The 23,185-nt window shown below is 43.0% G+C and overlaps 1 protein-coding gene across 1 annotated transcript in view; it reads left to right on the top strand.

The window, feature by feature from the left end:
* Positions 1-23,185, top strand: part of LOC135504099 (nuclear factor of activated T-cells, cytoplasmic 2-like) — a 50,675-nt gene that overhangs the window by 7,874 nt on the left and 19,616 nt on the right. The window contains 6 exon segments of the mRNA XM_064922390.1: positions 7,073-7,275; positions 7,619-7,791; positions 13,154-13,294; positions 21,057-21,112; positions 21,318-21,450; positions 21,663-22,379. Coding sequence (XP_064778462.1) covers positions 7,073-7,275; positions 7,619-7,791; positions 13,154-13,294; positions 21,057-21,112; positions 21,318-21,450; positions 21,663-22,379 — 1,423 coding nt within the window.

Below are 23,185 nucleotides of genomic sequence, written 5' to 3'. Positions count from 1 at the left end.
GCATCTGAATTAAGTCCTCCACAATAGTATGGGGCTTGCCTTTCCTTGCCACTCAGTAGCTCACCATATAAGATGCTTCTAGCCCCTTGTTCTTAATGGTATCTGTGGTTTTTATACACGTCTTACTTCTCGAAAGTTGTCTTTATTCTCGTTCAAAAAATTCCCGTGGCTTATCTTTCAAATTGTCATGTTTCATTTCTAAATGTCTGCGCAAGAGTGAAGGTTTCCCGTGGAGAGTAATTAATGGCTAATGTGATTGGATGTTAATTATTTGACGAGGCTACCTGTATTTGACATTGTGTTGTTATTTACTAGATGGTTAACTGTTATTTTTGGCAGTGAAACGTGGCTCCTCAGGCGAGAAAAGAAACTCGCCCAAATGTATATGTAACGCCTGTCGTCGGAAGGAGTGGACCAAAGCGCATCATGAAAAGTGTTCATGATTTCTTTTATTATCAAAAAACACTCGAACAAAGTAACAAACGAAAGCAAACAGTTCTGTCAGGTAACAGAGACTAAACAGAAAATAACTACCCACAAACTCAGGTGGGAAAAAGGCTGCCTAAGTATGATTCCCAATCAGAGACAACGATAGACAGCTGCCTCTGATTGGGAACCATACGCGGCCAAAACAAAGAAATAGACAACATAGAATGCCCACCCCAAATCACACCCTGACCTAACTAAATAGAGAAATAAAATGTCTCTCTAAGGTCAGGGCGTGACAGTATAGCCCCGTTGGAAAATACAAATGTACTGTTTGAAAATGTGAATAAATTAAAATTCAAAAATGTATATATTTTTCATGTGAATCACATTTTTATTTGGCGTACCCCCGATGGCATTACGCATACCCCAGTTTGGGAATACCTGGTGTAGATGAAAGGGAGGAGACAGGTTAAATAAATATGTTTAAGCCTTGAGACATGGATTGTGTATTTACTTATTTATAGGGGACAGTGCACATTAATCAAGATCAATATTACAATAAGGCAAAATTCATGTAAATGTGCCGGGGTTAGCCAAAAGCAAATTTTCACTGTAGTTCAAGGGCAGCTAAGGACAATTACAAGGCCACAATACACATACTCACTAAAACAATACAAAATACAAATACATTACATCCAATAATATATAATTCTTTATGTGCCATTCAGAGGGTGAATGGGCAAGACAAAAGATTTAAGTGCCTTTGAACGAGGTATGGTAGTAGGTGCACCAGTTTTAGTGCGTCAAGAGCTGCAATACTGCTAGTTTTTTCATACTCAATAGTTTCCGACACCTTGTAGAGTCCATGCCCCGATGAATTGAGGTTGTTCTGAGGGCAAAAGAGGGTGCAACTTAATATTAGGAATGTTTTGTATATACACACACACACACACACACAGATGCAGATTAGTGGAGAGACCAGCAACTACCTTGGAAGGAAGCATGCAAAAACCACAAGTGTGAACTTGCAACTAAAAGTATCTGTCTAAAAAGTAATGAGTTTGACACTGTGTTTGTGTGTGTGACAGAGACATAGGGGGTTTAGTGGTGTGAGTTAAAAGAGAAGTATGTAAAGTGTAGACGTCTGAGGTTGCAAGCAGACTTTATTTTGCTCAATATTGTCGACAACTAGGCCTACAGCTTATTTGCAATTTTATGAAATGACTTTGATAGACATTTATGATTAGGAGTTTTACATCATGTTATAAACATGTATTTTCTATGTGGCCACCTCCAATTCACCAGACCTCTCCACTGTATAGAAACTTGAGAAGTACTAGAATTAACGTAGACCTTGCCTTTCTTTTGTCTTGAAAGTGTCCGTGGAACATTGGCTCACAGGGTAAAGCTAAGGCTTTGGCAGTCTAATTTTCTCATAATCTAGTAGTATTAGTATTCCAGTGAATCATAGTTATTCCTATGTAGCTCTTGATTTCCATTTACTTTAGGACAAACAGAAACCATCCTCGACAGGGCCGTCCAATTTTTTAAAAATATTTTAAAGTTCAAGCTCATTTACTATTAGCTATACAATTAGCCGCTACACATCAATCCTTAAGAGTTTATTAAACGCACCCATGCGTAAATCTAAGTAAGATCATTAAAAAATACCCATTACAATCCGTCAGTTTAAGCTAAAGATATCATCCGCCTATGTCGGCCTTCTGCATTTGCGGTGGAAGGTGGCAGAGCTACAGCGGTTTTTGTCAGACCATGACAAAAAGAAAATCAGTATTCTCACAAACGTTTGTAATGTCCGAATGTTTGTCACCACTCTATGGAAAGGGGAGACTCTCACAAACATGATGGTGTTCTCTGTTTTGCTATACGACCCCCATCAGTGTCAAGGGACTTGTCTGAATATAACCTAAACAAACTAATGGAAGTATGTTTAACCCCTTATTTTTGTGGAAACAAAAATAATGGGTTAAATGTTTTTTTTTAAAGCACAAATATTTACTGAGCTTTATCTTCTAGATATAGGACAAACACTTCAAAACCATATTCCTTAGGATACATTTTTTTGACTGTATTTTTGCCATTTGTGGATGTGTTATTAAATGCTATTGTAACGGCGTTCTTCGTTTGTTGAAAGAGAGTCGGACCGAAATGCAGCGTGGTGGTTACTCATGTCTTTAATGTAGAAGATAGCGATACATGAAATAACTTAAATAAATACAAAACGACAAATGGAACGTGAAAACTAATTACAGCCTATCTAGTGAACACTACACAGAGACAGGAACAATCACCCACGAAATACAAAGTGGAACCCAGGCTACCTAAATACGGTTCCCAATCAGAGACAACAAGAATCACCTGACTCTGAGAACCGCCTCAGGCAGCCAAGCCTATGCAACACCCCTACTCAGCCGCAATCCCAATAACTACAAAACCCCAATACAACAACACAAACACATGTCACACCTTGGCCTGACCAACTAATTAACGAAAACACAAAATACTAAGACCAAGGCGTGACAGAACCCCCCCCTAAGGTGCGGACTCCCGGACGCACCTCAAAACCATAGGGAGGGTCCGGGTGGGCGTATGTCCATGGTGGCGGTTCCGGCTCGGGACGTGGACCCCACTCCATAAATGTCATAGTTCCTCCCCTTCGCGTCCTGGGATAATCCACCCTCGCCGCCGACCATGGCCTGATAGTTCTCACCCAGAACCCCACTGAACTGAGGGGCAGCTCGGGACTGAGGGGCAGCTCGGGACTGAGGGGCAGCTCGGGACTGAGGGGCAGCTCGGGACTGAGGGAGAAAGCCTCGGGACTGAGAGAAAGCCCAGCACTGAGATGAAGCTCAGGCAGGTAGTAGGCTCCGGTAGATCCTGGCTGGCTGGAGGATCTGGAAGATTCTGGTTGACTAGCAGATCTGGAAGATTCTGGTTGACTGGCAGATCTGGAAGAGACTGGTTGACTAGCAGATCTGGAAGAGTCTAGCAGATCTGTCTGGTTGACTGGAATCTGGAAGAGTCTGTTGACTGGAAGACTGGCGGATCTGGAAGAGTCTGGAAGAGTCTGGCTGACTGGCGGATCTGGAAGAGTCTGGCTGACTGGCGGATCTGGAAGAGTCTGGCTGACTGGCGGATCTGGAAGAGTCTGGCTGACTGGCGGATCTGGAAGAGTCTGGCTGACTGGCGGATCTGGAAGAGTCTGGCTGACTGGTGGATCTGGAAGAGTCTGGCTGACTGGCGGATCTGGAAGAGTCTGGCTGTCTGGCGGATCTGGAAGAGTCTGGCTGTCTGGCGGTTCCTGGCAGACTGACGGCTCTGGCTGCTCCATGCTGACTGACGGCTCTGGCGGCTTCTTGCAGACTGACGGCTCTGGCGGCTTCTTGCAGACTGACGGCTCTGGCTGCTCCATGCAGACTAACAGCTCTGGCAGCTCCTTGCAGACTGGCAGCTCTGGCTGCTCCATGCAGACTAACAGCTCTGGCGGCTTCTTGCAGACTGACAGCTCTGGCTGCTCCATGCAGACTAACAGCTCTGGCAGCTCCTTGCAGACTGGCAGCTCTGGCTGCTCCATGCAGACTGGCAGCTCTAAACAGGCGGGAGACTCCGGCAGCGCAGGAGAGGAGGAAGGCTCCAACAGCGCTGAACAGGCGGGAGGTTCACTGTAGGCCTGATGCGTGGTGCTGGCACTGATGGTACTGGGCCGAGGACACGCACAGGAAGCCTGGTGCGGGGAGCTGCCACCGGAGGGCTGGTGTGTGGAGGTGGCACAGGATGGGCTAGACTGTGAAGGCGTACTGGAGATCTTGAGAGCAGTGTTGGCACAGGCCGTGCAAGGCTAGGGATGTGCACAGGAGGCCTGGTGCGTGAGGCTGGCACCAACTTCACCAGCCGACTAACACGCACCTCAGGACGAGTATGGAGCGCTGACCCAGGTGCCATCAAATCCCTGACACGTTCCGTCGGGCGAATTCCATGCAAAAAGCACCAACACAGCAACTCCCTCATTTCTCTCTCCTCCAATTTCCCCATTAACTCCTTCACAGTCTCTGCTTCGCTCACCTCCAACACCGGTTCTGGTCCCCTCCTTGGCTCCTCACGATAAACAGGGAGAGTGAGCTCAGGTCTGACTCCTGACTCTGCCACACTCTCCCTGAGCCCCCCCCCCCCCAATACATTTTGGGGCTGACTCTCGGGCTTCCATCCACGTCGCCGCGCTGCCTCCTCATACCAGCGCCTCTCCGCTTTAGCCGCCTCTAGTTCCTCCTTGGGGCGGTGATATTCACCAGGCTGAGCCCAGGGTCCTTTTCAGTCCAGTTCTTCCTCCCATGTCCAATTCTCCAAGTGGTGCAGCCTCTCCCACTGAAGCTGCTTCTGTTGCCTCTCCTGTGGCTCCTGCCTGTTGACACGCTGCTCGGTCCGTGTGTGGTGGGTGATTCTGTAACGGCGTTCTTCGTTTGTTGAAAGAGAGTCGGACCGAAATGCAGCGTGGTGGTTACTCACGTCTTTAATGTAGAAGATAGCGATACATGAAATAACTTAAATAAATACAAAATGACAAATGGAACATGAAAACTAATTACAACCTATCTGGTGAACACTACACAGAGACAGGAACAATCACCCACGAAATACAAAGTGAAACCCAGGCTACCTAAATACGGTTCCCAATCAGAGACAACGAGAATCACCTGACTCTGATTGAGAACCGCCTCAGGCAGCCAAGCCTATGCAACACCCCTACTCAGCCGCAATCCCAATAACTACAAAACCCCAATACAACAACATAAACCCATGTCACACCCTGGCCTGACCAACTAATTAACGAAAACACAAAATACTAAGACCAAGGCGTGACAGCTATTCTATGGACTATTGTAGAAAAGGCCAAATTCTATATTTTATCAAATAACATTTACATTAACTCAGCACTGGGATTTAAAAACTCTAATTTAATACATTCTGGGGGATCTGTTAGCAGAAAAAATATGTTGTTAACGAAAGGTAAAGAAATAAGTTTGATATGTAGAACCATAAAAAAAAATGTTTTAAATAAAATTTCCTTCAATTCAACACATTTTGCCAGGTCAATATCAAATCAAACTTTATTTGTCACATGCGCTGAATACAACAAGTGTAGACCTTACCGTGAAATGCTTACTTACATGCCCTTAACCAAGAGTGCAGTTCGAGAAGACTTAAGAAAATATTTACCAAATAGACTGAAGTACAAACGAATAATAAAAAGTAACACATTAAGAATAACAATAACAAGGCTATATACAAGGGGTACCGGTACCGAGTCAGTGTGTGGGGGTACAGGTTAGTTGAGGTAATTTGTACATGTAGGTAGGGGTGAAGTGACTATGCATAGATAATAAACAGCGAGTAGCAGCAGTGTACAAAACAAATGGGGGGGTGGGGGTCAAAGTAAATAGTCCGGTGGCCATTTGATTAATTGTTCATCAGTCTTATGGCTTGGGGGTAGAAGCTGTTGAGGAGCCTTTTGGTCCTAGACTTGGTGCTCCGGCACCACTTGCCGTGCGGTAGCAGAGAAAACAGTCTATAACTTGGGTGACTGGAATCTCTGACAATTTTATGGGCTTTCCGCTGACACCGCCTATTATATAGGTTCTGGATGGCAGGAAGCTTGGCCCCAGTGATGTACTGGGTCATACACACTACCCTCTGTAGCACCTTACGCTCAGATGCCGAGCAGTTGCCATACCGGGCGGTGATGCAACCGGTCAGGATGCTCTCGATGGTGCAGCTGTAGAACCTTTTGAGGATCTGAGGACCCATGCCAAATCTTTTCAGTCTCCTAAGGGGGGAAAATGTTTTATTGTGCCCTCTTCATGAATGTCTTGGTGTGTTTGGACCATGATAGTTCGTTGGTGATGTGGACACCAAGAAACTTGAAACTCTCGACCCACTCCACTACAGCCCCGTCGATGTTAATGGGGGCCTGTTCGGCCCGCCTTTTCCTGTAGTCCACGATCATCTCCTTTGTCTTGCTCACATAATATGATATCTGAGTGAGAGTGACTAACAATATCAGTGGGGGCCATCGGTAATTCGGCCATGATTACAACAAGTGTAGAAAGCTGGCTAGACTAATTAGACTAATTTACCAATCAACATTATTTCAACTGACATGGGCTAAGTGAGGGACTGTCAGTGAGTGGCATGTAACAAGACAAACTGCTGCAACAAAGTTTTGAAATTGCACCTTGTGTATTCTACTATTCTAACTCTCAACAGTAAATTGAGACTCGACTGAATACTAATGTTGAGGACTGGAAAATACTAATGTTTCCAGCAGTGTGTGTGTCTACCAGGGTGTAAGCTTTATGGTCAGCCTAAACTGTTATCAGCAAACTGGCAAAAAAATACATCTAGTTATTGGCAAAATAATGAGAAAAAACAATCATTATATCAATTCAACTATGTAGTAAAACACTGGGTACCTACCAGTTTTTGTGCAGTGTATATAAGGAGTGAAAAAGAACAGGTAGAGTAGAAATGTTCTTTACATTTTAAAATGACACATTATAAAAAGTGTGAACATCTTGACTTTGTTTTATTAATGTTTTATTGGAGTTTCCTCTGGTGTTTCTTCCAGTTGCATGGCTACAGGGGTAAGGAGCCCCTAGGCCTTCAGATCTTCATCGGGACTGCAGACGACAGGATCCTGAAGCCTCACGCCTTCTACCAGGTCCACCGCATCACGGGCAAGACGGTCACCACCACCAGCTACGAGAAGATGATCAACTCCACCAAAGTTCTGGAGATCCCTCTGGAGCCCAAGAACAACATGAAAGCGATGTGAGAGTAGCGAGAGTAGTGACACATGCCAAACACCACCCATACAGAGCAGTGTCTTTTGCAGAACTGGGTTCAAATAGTATTTGTTTTCTTCTAACCTTTTGGCCATTTTTACTCAGCCTGCCTCCAGTGCCACAAGATGGGCATGATGGATTTGCACTGATAAAATGATTCTATTGGTTCCATTGTGCCAGGCAAGCTCAATCAAGGATATCAATGAAAAATAACATACTAATTGAACACAGGTCTGATGTAATTAGCCATATCGGTTGTAATCATAATGCAACATTTGTGTACCGGTACAGGATTTACAGTAGAGCTCATATTGGTGTGTTTCTCACAGAATCGACTGTGCTGGGATCCTGAAGCTCAGGAATGCTGACATTGAGCTAAGGAAGGGCGAGACGGACATCGGACGGAAGAACACTCGTGTGCGCCTGGTGTTTCGTGTCCACATACCCCAACCCAATGGGCAACATATCTCACTGCAAGTTTCCTCCCATCCAATTGAGTGCTGTAAGTACTATAAATCCAACACGTTTTTTATTTTTTTATTTTTTTATTTCACCTTTATTTAACCAGGTAAGCTAGTTGAGAACAAGTTCTCATTTATAACTGCGACATGGCCAAGATAAAGCAGTGTGACACAAATAACAGCACAGAGTTACACATGGAATAAACAAGGGTACAGTCATTAACACAATACAAAAAAAAGAAAGTCTATATACAGTGTGTGCAAATGGCGTGAGGAAGTAAGGCAATAAATAGGCCATAGAGGCGAAGTAATTACATTTTAGCAAATTAACACTGGAGTGATAGATGAGCAGATGGTGACGATAGATTCGTTTGGCGGTGATTTGTCTGGCAGTGATAGATTCGTCTGGCGACGAATATGTAGAGGGCCAGCTGACTAGAGCATACAGGTCGCAGTGGTGGGTGGTTTAAGGGACTTTGGTAACAAAAACAGATGGCACTGTGAAAGACTACATCCAGTTTGCTGAGTAGAGTATTGGAAGCTATTTTGTAGATGACATCGCCGAAGTTGAGGATCGGTAGGATAGTCAGTTTGGCAGCGTGAGTGAAGGAGGCTTTGTTGCGAAATAGAAAGGTGATTCTAGATTTGATTTTGGATTGGATATGTTTAATAAGGAGAGTTTACAGTCTAGCCAGACACCTAGGTATTTGTAGTTGCCCACATATTCTAGGTCAGAACCATCCAGAGTAGTGATGCTAGTCGGGAGGGCGAGTGCGGGCAGCGAACGGTTGAAATGCATGCATTTGGTTTTACTAGCATTTAAGAGCAGTTGGAGGACACGGAAGGAGTGTTGTATGGCATTGAAGCTCGTTTGGATGTTAGTTAACACAGTGTCCAGAGAAGGGCCATGTCATTCTAAATGTCATAAACCTATGATTTTATTTTAGGTATAATTCTGTCTATGCGTTCTATAGCCTACTATAGGTGTGTCCTAAAGGGTGGTTTAGGTTTAACATGTGCTTGTATGTTGATTTTACACAGTGCAGTATATTTCCAGCTATGTTTCTTCTTGCCTGTTTTATTTGGACTGACGTTAACCAGAGGTAACACACATAGTAAGCGGGACTATATTTAAATGAGCTGGGAGTAGTACTGATGGTCCAGGCACATGGACATACAAAGCCTCTTTTATGATTAGGCTTGACAGCACTGACTCTCCTGCACCAGCTCTATGCACACTCAAGGGACTCTACCCACGCACTTGCGCACACACACCACACACCACACACCACACACCACACACCACACACACACACACACACACACACACACACACACACACACACACACACACACACACACACACACACACACACACACACACACACAGATGCACACACACTACATATGCTCACGCACACAAAACATACACACACACACACACACACACACACACACATGTATATTGATGCCACACACTGACACAATCACACATACACAACACATTCACACTCGTCACATACGCTGCTGCTACTCTCTTTATTATCTATCCTGAATGCCTTGTCACTTTAACACTACCTACATGTACATATATGAGAACTTGTTCTCAAACATTACCTCAATTACCTCATACCCCTGCACATTGACTGGTACTGGTACAGTGCCTTGCGAAAGTATTCGGCCCCCTTGAACTTTGCGACCTTTTGTCACATTTCAGGCTTCAAACATAAAGATATAAAACTGTATTTTTTTGTGAAGAATCAACAACAAGTGGGACACAATCATGAAGTGGAATGACATTTATTGGATATTTCAAACTTTTTTAACAAATCAAAAACTGAAAAATTGGGCGTGCAAAATTATTCAGCCCCCTTAAGTTAATACTTTGTAGCGCCGCCTTTTGCTGCGATTTCAGCTGTAAGTCGCTTGAGGTATGTCTCTATCAGTTTTGCACATCGAGAGACTGAAATTTTTTCCCATTCCTCCTTGCAAAACAGCTCGAGCTCAGTGAGGTTGGATGGAGAGCATTTGTGAACAGCAGTTTTCAGTTCTTTCCACAGATTCTCGATTGGATTCAGGTCTGGACTTTGACTTGGCCATTCTAACAGCTGGATATGTTTATTTTTGAACCATTCCATTGTAGATTTTGCTTTATGTTTTGGATCATTGTCTTGTTGGAAGACAAATCTCCGTCCCAGTCTCAGGTCTTTTGCAGACTCCATCAGGTTTTCTTCCAGAATGGTCCTGTATTTGGCTCCATCCATCTTCCCATCAATTTTAACCATCTTCCCTGTCCCTGCTGAAGAAAAGCAGGCCCAAACCATGATGCTGCCACCACTATGTTTGACAGTGGGTATGGTGTGTTCAGGGTGATGAGCTGTGTTGCTTTTACGCCAAACATAACGTTTTGCATTGTTGCCAAAACGTTCAAATTTGGTTTCATCTGACCAGAGCACCTTCTTCCACATGTTTGGTGTGTCTCCCAGGTGGCTTGTGGCAAACTTTAAACAACACTTTTTTATGGATATCTTTAAGAAATGGCTTTCTTCTTGCCACTCTTCCATAAAGGCCAGATTTGTGCAATATACGACTGATTGTTGTCCTATGGACAGAGTCTCCCACCTCAGCTGTAGATCTCTGCAGTTCATCCAGAGTGATCATGGGCCTCTTGGCTGCATCTCTGATCAGTCTTCTCCTTGTATGAGCTGAAAGTTTAGAGGGACGGCCAGGTCTTGGTAGATTTGCAGTGGTCTGATACTCCTTCCATTTCAATATTATTGCTTGCACAGTGCTCCTTGGGATGTTTAAAGCTTGGGAAATCTTTTTGTATCCAAATCCGGCATTTAACTTCTTCACAACAGTATCTCGGACCTGCCTGGTGTGTTCCTTGTTCTTCATGATGCTCTCTGCGCTTTTAACGGACCTCTGAGACTATCACAGTGCAGGTGCCTTTTATACGGAGACTTGATTACACACAGGTGGATTGTATTTATCATCATTAGTCATTTAGGTCAACATTGGATCATTCAGAGATCCTCACTGAACTTCTGGAGAGAGTTTGCTGCACTGAAAGTAAAGGGGCTGAATAATTTTGCACGCCCAATTTTTCAGTTTTTGATTTGTTAAAGTTTGAAATATCCAATAAATGTCGTTCCACTTCATGATTGTGTCCCACTTGTTGTTGATTCTTCACAAAAAAATACAGTTTTATATCTTTATGTTTGAAGCCTGAAATGTGGCAAAAGGTCGCAAAGTTCAAGGGGGCCGAATACTTTCGCAAGGCACTGTATATAGCCTCATTATTGTTATTTTGTTGTGTTACTACAAAAACATTTTTTTACCCATTTTTCTTACTTTTGAACTCTGCATTGTTGGGAAAGTGCTTGTAAGTAGGCATTTCACATGAATGTCTAAACCTGTTGGGTGGCAGGTAGTATAGCGGTTAAGAGTGTTGGGTGGTTAAGAGCTTTGGGCCATTAACCGAAAGGTTGCAGGTTTGAATCCCTGAGCAGTCAAGGCAGTTAACCCCCCAAAAACTGCTCCCTGGGTGCCTTATGCTGTTGATTAAGGCAGCCCCCAGCAGCAGTCTGATTCAGAGGGGTTGGGTTAAATGCAGAAAACACATTTTGGTTGAATGCATTCATTTGTTCAACTGACTAGGTATCACCTTTCCCTTCCCTGTTGTATTTGGCGCATGTAACAAATTTGATTTGGTTCTCTCAACCCTTAACACTGTGTGTGTATGTGTATGTTTACGATTATGTAGTGCTAGCATCACCGAACCCCCCCCAAAAAAAAAAATCAGGTGCAAAGTTGTATTTGCACACTCGTACTATAACACCCCCAGCACATCTGTCAAAATGGCCGATAAGTAAGCGAAACTGTCCGTCAGTGATGTGGATGAAGAGACGAGCCTCCAGGTATCATCCTCAGTGTACTCACAGTATAGTAGACTGTCCAAAGGTCACTTCACAAGCTTCGGTGGAGATTGAATTTCAGTAATTAAGGCAGGACGATGACGATAAGCTTGAGGAAGTAACTACACCGTTCATGTGTACTAAATGTTTTTAAATTGAATTGCCACACAAACTATTCTAGACGTAAACATGAAACAGTTAAAACGAGGGCAACTGCCCTTCTCATTCATTACAAGTGATTAATTTGGTCCCTTTGTAACTCAAGCATGCTACCTGGCATGAATCAACTTCAGACTGCCGACAGTTGATACAAAGGAATAAGGTCAGTCACTATAGATAGCAAGAGAAGCGCTGAGTCATTTAATGCTGTAACGTAATGGTTCCCCAACCCTGTATGCCTCCCTATGGGACCCGAGAGTGACACAGCAGTCTAAGGCACTGCATCTCAGTGCAAGAGGCGTCACTAGAATCCCTGGTTCGAATCAAGGCTGTATCACATCTGGCTGTGATTGGGAGTCCCATAGGGCGGTGCACAATTGGCCCAGTGTTGTCCGGATTTGGCCAGGATAGGCCGTCATTGTAAATAAGAATTTGTTCTTAGCTGACTTCATAGTTAAATAAATATTACAGAAATAATGACTATATCCAAAATTCCCATTCAAGTTGATGGGTTTATGCACAGGTGTCCATATTGAATGTACCCATGAGTGTTCCAGTTGAATTGCCATGGTCTGAGGAGCTTTTCCCATTCTAGTAATTATATTTCTATGGCTGCCTCTATTCTATTTCTATGGCTGTCTCTGTGGCCGTAGCTTCCTGATTAAGCTATCAGTCCAGGAAATCTACCGTTCCAGGAGAGAACACACTACAGCAGCCGTTCAGTGTCTACTTCACATACAGGTCACAGGGTTTGTTGAACATAAGCCAACATACGCTCCATTGCGTAATGATGATAGTGTTAGAGGTCCATCCTCCATATTCCTTCTTCCTCCTCCCCTCTGCCCCTTTCTGTACTGTAGGTTACTGCACTCTGTCATTTGTTTCCACTGGACTGTGTCCCACTTCCATGATGTGCTCTGTGTGTCCAGGCCTCTAGCGTGTAGCCGCATTTTACATTACAACCTTCATTCATATCCTCCCACTGCACTAAATGTACTGCACTGTACCAAGTCATTGGCCTATATTAATGTTTACACAAATCTCATATTTAGACAAATATTTGAAATACACAATGAGGAAATATGGTTTTGAAATGAGTCGTGACAAGCCTCATTCATTGAAATCTGTCAACAATTACCTTGTGAGTTCAAAGCAAATATCAACCTGAGATCAAACTGACCTACCACAGAGTGTGTAATGTCAAGTCATAATACCATGCTCAGTCTGCTGTTCTGCAGCCCAGCGGCCAGTTCTCTACCCACTACGCCAACATGACCTGTCAGTACCACAGATTGTGTAACGTCATGTTCTCTCTTCCATCCCACAGCCCAGCGGTCGGCCCATGAGTTACCAATGGTGGAGAAACAAGACATGGATCGCTGCTCTGTCCTGGGAGGTCAGCAGATGATCTTGACAGGACAGAACTTCAGCTCTGACTCCAAAGTCATCTTTATGGAAAAAACCCATGGTGAGTATTCAGCCAACACCTCTGAGGGAGGGAGGAAATGATAATGGCATGGTCCATATGCTGTATGATGTGCTGCCTCATCTATTTAAAATGTTATGGTTATTTTGATCCAGGAAAATGTTTGGCAGTATTCTTCTAACAGCTGCCAGATTCTGATTCTGTTTTGCATTATGTGCCAGAAGGGTTGCAAAAGTATTTACCCTCATAAACCAGCCATGATAATCAGACTTACAGTTATTACCCATGCATTTAACACCACAGTTCTTTATTATTACATTACTCTCTTGCAGGGTTAGGGCCAATTCCATTTTAATTCCATTCAATTCAGAAAGTAAACCCAATTCCAATTTAACATTTTCCTAATTGAAAAGCATTGAAGAGAATTGGAATTGGAATTTCAGTGTACTTCCTGAATTGACTGGAATTGAAATGGAATTGACCCCATCCCTGCTCTCATTTTTGAATGGCAGAATCACCATCATAACACAGATGGTCAGATATTGCTGTATGAATCAATGTGACTGAGTAATAGTGACAAAGGCCAGCGTGCTTTCTCTGTCATTTGAATCCTGACCTTTCCTCCTCACTCACCGCTCAGATATTTGCATTCAGATTCCTCCTGATACTAAACAGTGGTGTCCTTTTAAAGATAAGAAGCTTATCACAGCAAGGTTTTGTTGTAGTTTTATTTTAGACTTCACCAAATTATTCAACAAGCTGACAGTATTAGTATCGAGTGCAGATTGTTCATGTGCTTGATTGACAGCCTACAGGATTGTACACTGTACTTAAAAGATGTACTTTTTTCGTCATAGTAAAAAAAAAATGTTTTATTGTCACATACACCAGATAGGTGCAGTGACCTGTGTTTGTTTACAGGGTCAGCCATATACAGTTGAAGTCAAAGGTTTTACGTACACTTAGGTTGGAGTCATTAAAACTTGTTTTTCAACCACTCCACAAATGTATTGTTAACAAACTATATTTTTGGCAAGTCGGTTAGGGACATCTACTTTGTGCATGACACAAGTCATTTTCCCAGTAATTGTTTACAGACAGATTATTTGACTTGTAATTCACTGTATCACAATTCCAGTGGGTCAGAAGTTTACATACACAAAGTTGACTGTGCCTTTAAACAGCTTGGAAAATTCCAGAAAATGGTGTCATGGCTTTAGGAGCTTTTGATAGGCTAAATAATATAATTTGAGTGAATTGGAGGTGTGTCTACCTTCAAACTCAGTGCCTCTTTGCTTGACATCATGGTAAAATCAAAAGAAATCAGCCAAGACCTCAGAAAAACATTGTAAACCTCCACAAGTCTGGTTCATCCTTGGGAGCAATTTCCAAACACCTGAAGGTACCACGTTCATCTGTACAAACAATAGTATGCAAGTATAAACACCACGGGACCACGCAGCCGTCATTCCACTTAGGAAGGAGACCCATTCTGTCTCCTAGAGATGAATGTACTTTGGTGCGAAAAGTGCAAATCAATCCCAGAACAACAGCAAAGGACCTTGTGAAGATGCCGGAGGAAACTGGTACAAAATTTTCTATATCCACATTAAAACGAGTCCTATAATCTGAAAGACCACTCAGCAAGGAAGAAGCCACTTCTCCAAAACCGCCATAAAAAAGCCAGATGCAACAAAGATCGTACTTTTTGGAGAAATGTCTTCTGGTCTGATGAAACAAAAATTGAACTGTTTGGCCATAGTGACCATCGTTATGTTTGGAGGAAAAATGGTAGGGCTTTCAAGCCGAATAACACCTTCCCAACCGTGAAGCACGGGGGTGGCAGCATCATATTGTGGGGGTGCTTTGCTGCAGGAGGGACTGGTGCACTTCACAAAATAGATGGCATCATGAGTGAGGAAAATTATGTGGATATATTGAAACAACATCTCAAGACATCAGCCAGGAAGTTAAAGCTTGGTCACAAATGGGTCTTCCAAATGGACAATCACCCCAAGCATACTTCCAAAGTTGTGGCAAAATGGCTTATGGACAACAAAGTTAAGGTATTGGAGTGGCCATCACAAAGCACTGACCTCAATCCTATAGAAAATGTGTGGGTAGAACTGAAAAAGCGTTCTTTATGTAAACTTCCAACCCACTGGAATTGATACATTGAATGACAAGTGAAATAATCTGTCTGTAAACAATTGTTAAAAAAAGTACTGGTCATGCACAAAGTAATGCCTTAACCGACCTGCCAAAACTATAGTTTGTTAACAAGAAATGTGTGGAGTGGTTGAAAAACGAGTTTTAATGACTCCAACCTAAGTGTATGTAAACTTCTGACTTCAACTGTACACCTGTTCTGAAAGGCCCCAGAGTCTGCAACACCACTTAGCAAGGGGCACTACCAAGCAAGCGGCACCATGAAGACCAAGGAGCTCTCCAAACAGGTCAGGGACAAAGTTGTGGAGAAGTACAGATCAGGGTTGGGTTATAAAATATATAAAAATATCAGAAATCCTGAACATCCCACGGAGCACCATTAAATCCATTATTAAAAAATGGAGAGAATATGGCACCACAACAAACCTGCCAAGAGAGGACCGCCCACCAAAACTCACTGACCAGGCAAAGAGGGCATTAATCAGAGAGGCAACAAAGAGACCAAAGATAACCCTGAAGGAGCTGCAAATCTCCACCGCGGAGATTGGAGTATCTGTCCATAGGTCCACTTTAAGCCATACACTCCACAAAGCTGGGCATTACGGAAGAGTGGCCAGAAAGAGCCATTGCTTAAAGAGAAAAATAAGGAAACACGTTTGGTGTTTGCCAAAAGGCATGTAGGAGACTCCCCAAACATATGGAAGAAGGTACTCTGGTCACATGAGAATAAAATTGAGTTTTTTGGCCATCAAGGAAAAAGCTATGTCTGGCGCAAACCCAACACCTCTCATCACCCGAGAACACCATCCCGAAAGTGATGGATGGTGGTGGCAGCATCATGCTGTGGGGATATTTTTCATCGGCAGGGTCTGGGAAACTGGTCAGAATTGAAGGAATGATGGATGCCGCTAAATACATGGAAATTCTTGAGGGAAACCTGATTCTGTCTTCCAGAGATTTGAGACTGGGACGGAGGTTCACCTTCCAGCAGGACAATGACCCTAAGCATACTGCTAAAGCAACACTCGAGTGGTTTAAGGGGAAACATTTAAATATCTTGGAATGGCCTAGTCAAAGCCCAGACCTTAATCCAATTGAGAATCTTTGGTATGATCTTTGATATGGAACCCATCCAACTTGAAGGAGCTGGAGAAGTTTTGCCTTAAAGAATGGGCAAAAATCCCAGTGGCTGGATGTGCCAAGCGTATAGAGACATACTCCAAGAGACTTGCAGCTGTAATTGCTGAAAAGGTGGCTCTACAAAGCATTTTTGGACACCGATTTGGCCGATTTTATTTCAATTTTATTTTTTTATTTTTTTTGTGTGTTTTTTTGTTTTTTTATATACATTTTTTTAAATATAACAAAATTACACCTTTTATTTAATCTTTATTTTTTTTATTTCACCTTTATTTAACCAGGTAAGCTAGTTGAGAACAAGTTCTCATTTGCAACTGCGACCTGGCCAAGATAAAGCATAGCAGTTCGACACATACAACATTTAACTAGGCAAGTCAGTTAAGAACACATTCTTATTTTCAATGACGGCCTAGGAACGGTGGGTTACTGCCTTGTTCAGGGGCAGTTTGACAGATTTTTACCTTGTCAGATGGGGGATTCAATCTTGCAACCTTACAGTTAACTAGTCCAACGCTCTAACCACCTGCCTCTCATTGCACTCCACGAGGAGCCTGCCTGTTGCGCGAATGCAGTAAGCCAAGGTAAGTTGCTAGCTAGCATTAAACTTATCTTATAAAAAACAATCAATCAATCAATCATAATCACTAGTTAACTACACATGGTTGATGATATTACTAGTTTATCTAGCGTGTCCTGCGTTGCATATAATCGATGTGGTGCGTATTCGCGAAAAAGGACTGTCCTTGCTCCTAACCATAAACAAGGTCTTTCTTAAAATCAGCACACAGAAATATATATTTTTAAATCTGCATATTTAGCTAAAAGAAATCCAGGTTAGCAGGCAATATTAACCATGTGAAATTGTGTCACTTCTCTTGTGTTCATTGCACGCAGTCAGTGTATATGCAGCAGTTTGGGCCGCCTAATTTGCCAGAATTTTACGTAATTATGACATAACATTGAAGGTTGTGCAATGTAACAGGAATATTTAGACTTATGGATGCCACCCGTTAGATAAAATATGGAACGGTTCTGTATTTCACTGAAAGAATAAACGTCTTGTTTTCTAAATGATAGTTTCCAGATTCGACCATATTAATGACCTAAAGCTCGTATTTCTGTGTGTTATTATGTTATAATTAAGTCTATGATTTGATAGAGCTGTCTGACTGAGCGATTGGTAGACACCAGCAGGCTCGTAAGCATTCATTCAAACAGCACTTTCGTGCGTTTTGCCAGCAGCTCTTTGTTCTGCTTCAAGCATTGCGCTGTTTATGACTTCAAGCCCATCAACTCCCGAGATTAGGCTAGTGTAACCGATGTGAAATGGCTAGCTAGTTAGCGGGGTGCACACTAATAGCGTTTCAATCGTCACTCGCTCTGAGACTTTGAGTAGTTGTTCCCCTTGCTCTGCATGGGTAACGATGCTTCGAGGGTGGCCGTTGTCGATGTGTTCCTGGTTCGAGCCCAGGTAGGGGCTGTTTTCTTTATTATTTTGGTTATGTCAGGGTGTGACGAGGGTGGTATGTGTTTTCACTTGTCTAGGGTTTTTTGTATATCTATGGGTTTTGGTATTGTCTAGGTAAATGTAGGTATATGGTGGCCTGAAGTGGTTCCCAATCAGAAACCTCTGTTTATCGTTGTCTCTGATTGGGGATCCTATTTTAGGTTGCAATTTTCCATTTTGGTTTTGTGGGTTATTGTCTATGTGTAGTTGCCTGTCAGTACTTGTTATTGTAGCGTTACGGTCGTTTTGTTAGTTTGTTAAGTGTTCTTCGTTTAATTAAAAGAAGAATGTATTCTTATCACGCTGCTCCTTGGTCTCATCAATACGACGAATGTGACATAACCTTGAGTTTCAAGCAATGCCTTACAGTGTGACAGCTGTCAAAAGCAACAATTTCATAGTATTGGTATACATAAAACATGGTGTAAAACAAGTGTGTTAGTATCTCCTCTAAAATCTCTTCATACCCAGACAGGTTTTAGTCTTGAAAACCTGACCCTAGGAAACACAGTGACTAGGGTCTGGTTTCAGTGATGAACTCCTTTGGCATAGAGGGACTGCGTCACTGCTTATGTCACTACTTATGTCACTACGTTATCCCCTTGAATAAAATACAAAATAGTAGCTAGCAAGATGGAGATCACGGAAGTTATCTTTAATGAGTGCATTTCACAAGTGGCTCGTTTGCATCAGCTGAAGCCATCAGCTAAAGCCACATGTTTTGCCTGCAAACTTTGGTTTTAAATCATGACGTTCTGGCATGTCTGCCCTGCCCTGTGATTTGTTTGATTTCCCCCCCTCCAGCATTGAAACCAAACCCTAGTCACTGCCTTGCCAAGGGTCAGATATTAAAGACAGGTGTGGACTGTTTTTTATCATTATCGTGTGTATCAAACCTTGGGCCAATGTTCTCCATCACACTTTGTTTATAGAATATACTTTTCTTTACTTCAAAATAATTACCAATATCGCTTGACACACAGTAAATATGTGATTGTATATATGATTTCATACAATATTTTATGATAAATGTAAGGTCAGGGAATGGCTTCACTTCATGGTAAATACAGTGCCTTCAGAAAGTTACATTATAGCCTTATTCTAACATTTATTTTAAAAATCCTCTGCAATCTACACACAACACCCCATAATGACCAGCTGAAAACAGGTTTTTAGACATTTTGGCAAATGTATTCAAAATTAAAAACAGATACCATACTTACGTAAGTATTCAGACCCTTTGCTATGAGACACGAAATTGAGGTCAGGTGCATCCTTTTTCAATTGATCATCCTTGAGATGTTCAACTTGATTGGAGTCCACCTGTGGTAAATTCAGTTGACTGGACATGATTTGGAAAGGCACACACCCTTCTATATAAGGTCCCACAGTTGACAGTGTATGTCAGTGCAAAAACCAAGCCATGAAGTCAAAGGAATTGTCCGTAGAGCTTCGAAACAGGATTGTGTCAAGGTACAGATCTGGTGAAGGGTACCCAAAAAGGTTTGAAGATTTGAAGGTCCCCAAGAAAACAGTGGCCTCCATCATTCTTAAATGGAAGAAGTTTGGAACCACCTTGGCCCCGGCCACCCCGGGCAAACTGAGCAATCTGGGGAGAAGGGCCTTGGTCAGGGAGGTGACCAAGAACCCGATGGTCACTCTGACAGGTCTCCTGCGTCTCTGTGGAGATGAGAGAACTTTCCAGAAGGACAACCATCTCTGCAGCACTCCACCAATCAGGCCTTTATGGTAGAGTGGCCAGACAGAAACCACTCCTCGGCAAAAGGCACATGAAAGCCCGCTCTGAGTTTGCCAAAAGGCACCTAAAGACTCTGCGACCATGAGAAACAAGATTCTCTGGTCTGATGAAACCAAGATTGAACTCTTTGGCTTAAATGCCAATTGTCACGCCTGGAGGAAACCTGGCACCATCCCTACAGTGAAGCATGGTGGTGACAGCATCTTGCTGTGGGGATGTTATTTAATAGTAGGGACCAGGAGACTAGTCAGGATCGAGGCAAAGACAAATGGAGTCTTTAAGTACAGAGAGATCCTTTAAAAAACCTGCTCCAGAACGCTCAGGACCTCAGACTGGGGCAAAAGTTCACCTTCCAACAGGACAACAACCCTAAGCACACATTCAATACAAAGTAGGAGTGGCTTTGGGATAAGTCTCTGAATATCCTTGAGTAGCCCGATCGAACATCTCTGGAGAGACCTGAAAATTGCTGTGCAGCAACGCTCCCCATCCACCCTGACAGAGCTTAAGAAAATGTACAGAGAATAAGTGAAGAAACTCCCCAAATACATGTGTGTCAAGCTTATAGTGTCATACCCAAGAAGACTCGAGTCTGTAATCACTGGCAAAGATGCTTCAACAAAGTACTGGGTAAAGGGTCTGAATACTTATGTAAATGTGATATTTTTTTTTTTTTTTAAATACATTCGCAAATAGATTTTAGCTTTTCCATAGGGGGGTGTTGTATGTAGTTTGATGAAAAAACTATTTAAACTAACAAAATGTGGAAAAAGTCAAGGGGTCTGGATACTTTCCGAAGGCATTGTATATAGCTGTCTTTGGCTGTAGGTGAGCAGAATGGTGGAAGGGTAAGTGGTTAGGAAAGAGATACAATCTATGTGACACAAAGAGCCTTATCTAACACCATGTTAATCATTTGGCCTATGGTTAGTGGCAGGAAGACAGTGATGTGATGGGTTAAACTAGGCGTTGTGTTCTGAGACAGGTGGAGAATCCCCTCCCATGCAGTCTCAATCTGTTGAAGAGACAATAGAGATACAGCTGGGATAGTTAATTTGTTATTTTTTAGAGTACATTTTTCATTGGTCAGCAACTTAGTAAGCATTGTTTTTTTTTTTTACCTCTCCTTGTTCTGTGTTCCTGTATTTTCTGTGTCCAATAGGGTGTTGAAATATACCCTGAATTATTGATTTGACCTGAAACAACCCTTCCCTTATCTGTCTCTGCAGATGGACAGCAGATTTGGGAGATGGAGACAACAGTAGACAAAGATAAATGTCAGCCTGTGAGTACCAGTCCTTTCATAGATGGCCCACTTCTCCATGTCTGAAACAGTGGTCAAACCAGTCACTGATTATACTGTCTGGATCGTTTGTCTTAGAAAAAACCTAATTTGATTTAAAATAATGTCCTACTTTATCATCTCTGATTATAATCTTAAATAATAATCTGACAGATTATTATGAACTGAAAACGATGTCATTTTGTAGAGTCTGCTGTTCGTTGAGATCCCTTCCTATCGTGACCCATCTATCTGCCATCCTGCCAAAGTGAACTTCTATGTTATCAACGGGAAGAGGAAGCGCAGCCAGCCACAGCACTTCACATTCACCCCGCTGGCAGGTAGGTACCATAAGCATCAGCACTAAGGAGGCTCTGAGCCCCTTTAAGTGCTCTGAAAGAACAATACAATGAAGTAGGAATGATATCAAGTTATGTTTTTCCTTGTCATGAGTATGTCACATTGATATGCTTGGTGTAATAGGCCGTAGTTACAATAAGCAATATGACTTAACCCCCAGTCATATCTCTGTTGTCTTCCATCTCTCCCACAGTTCCCTCCATTAAAACCGAGCCTGTGGATGACTATCCTTTCACCATGCCCCAGATCCTGGGTGTTTCCCCGCAGTCCTACTACCACCACAGTCCTGTGGGGATCATTCACCCAGACAACAGCCTGGTCTCCAGCATGGCCTCATGCCAGCAGGCCCGATCCGGCCTCCCCACACCCGGCCCAGACCCCCGCTTCCAGCAACAGAGCCCAGCCATTGTGTACACCCGCGGGGGCAAGAGTCTGAGCGGCAGCCCCGAAGTGCTCTACCAGCAGACTGGAGGGATGGGGATGATGCCCGACCCACACCGCTCTGTCTTGGTCCACACAGGCTCCCCAGTCCAGCAGCAACACAGAGGGGGCCAGGGCCAACACCCCTCCATAATTCAGTTCTCCCCCACCAACCAACATCTGCTCAGGGGAGGCGACCCTCCACCTCTCCAGCCTGACAACCAGCAGCATATCATCTACTGTGATGGCTTCCCTCAGCAGGCTGGAGCCCAAGCTCACTCCCCTGTCCCGGCCCACTCCCCCCAGCATTACCCCACCACGGTGATCCAGCAACAGCCCTACGTGCCCAAGGTGGTGCCTAAGGGCAGGTCTTCCCCTGGAGGGATGGAAGCCCAGAGATGCGCCCCTGGAGAGGAGCAGAGAGCCAGCCTCCCTGGAGGACAGGTCACGGTCAAGGAGGAGAACCTGGATCAGATGTACCTTGATGACGGTGAGTGTAAGTTAGTGCCAGGGTCTTAGACATCAATAGACTTAATGCTCTTGAATGATGCATGGTGGTATAACATCCATGTTTTTTAAATGTTATTGTCTGAATCACAACAGCATTGGATAGTCATAATTTAGGCAAATAATAATCACTGTTCGCAAAAAAGACTGCAGTGTTCAATGCTTGGCTGAGCGTGCAGTGGCATAGAGTAGGCCTATAGCTATAGCTAAAGGCTATATCAGATATGTATCTTTCTTTTTGTGTTTAGAAACATATTCCATGCAATTCTACTACACCTTCTGTCTAGAGACATTAGCCAAATCTTTTTTTAATATGACAAAAATGACAGGGTACTATAGGCCTATATTGCTAACACTAACTGTACAATATGAAGTCCATTTAACCTGGAGGAGGAAATGTTCATCCAAAACAAAGTTTCAAGTGGAACTGACCTAATTATTAAATGTTAATACGTGCACAAGGCACTCACAGGGGATATGGCCAATGTGCTACGCTGGTGCCAATAAGACTATTCCCTCAAGTTGCAGATTATGATAACTACTGTAAAAGAAAGATTAGTCTTTTTATTGCCTTCTCTTTACAGCAATAGCAATTTGCTTTCCAAACTATGTTTTATTTTGATTAAATTAGGTGTAGAAGAGAGAACACAGGATATTAAAATATATATGACTGACTATTTTCTATTCGTTTACATATCTAAACTTGGCGAATGGGAATAGGAATAATTTCAAATACCTCTTGCAGTAGCCTACAAAGAAATGTGTGTACTGTTCACAACATGCTTTTTT

This window comes from Oncorhynchus masou, chromosome 18 (assembly GCF_036934945.1).
Source record: "Oncorhynchus masou masou isolate Uvic2021 chromosome 18, UVic_Omas_1.1, whole genome shotgun sequence".
In the NCBI taxonomy this organism is placed as follows: domain Eukaryota; kingdom Metazoa; phylum Chordata; class Actinopteri; order Salmoniformes; family Salmonidae; genus Oncorhynchus; species Oncorhynchus masou.
The sequence above is the reverse complement of the archived record's forward strand: the minus strand, read 5'-3'. Positions and strand labels throughout refer to the sequence as shown.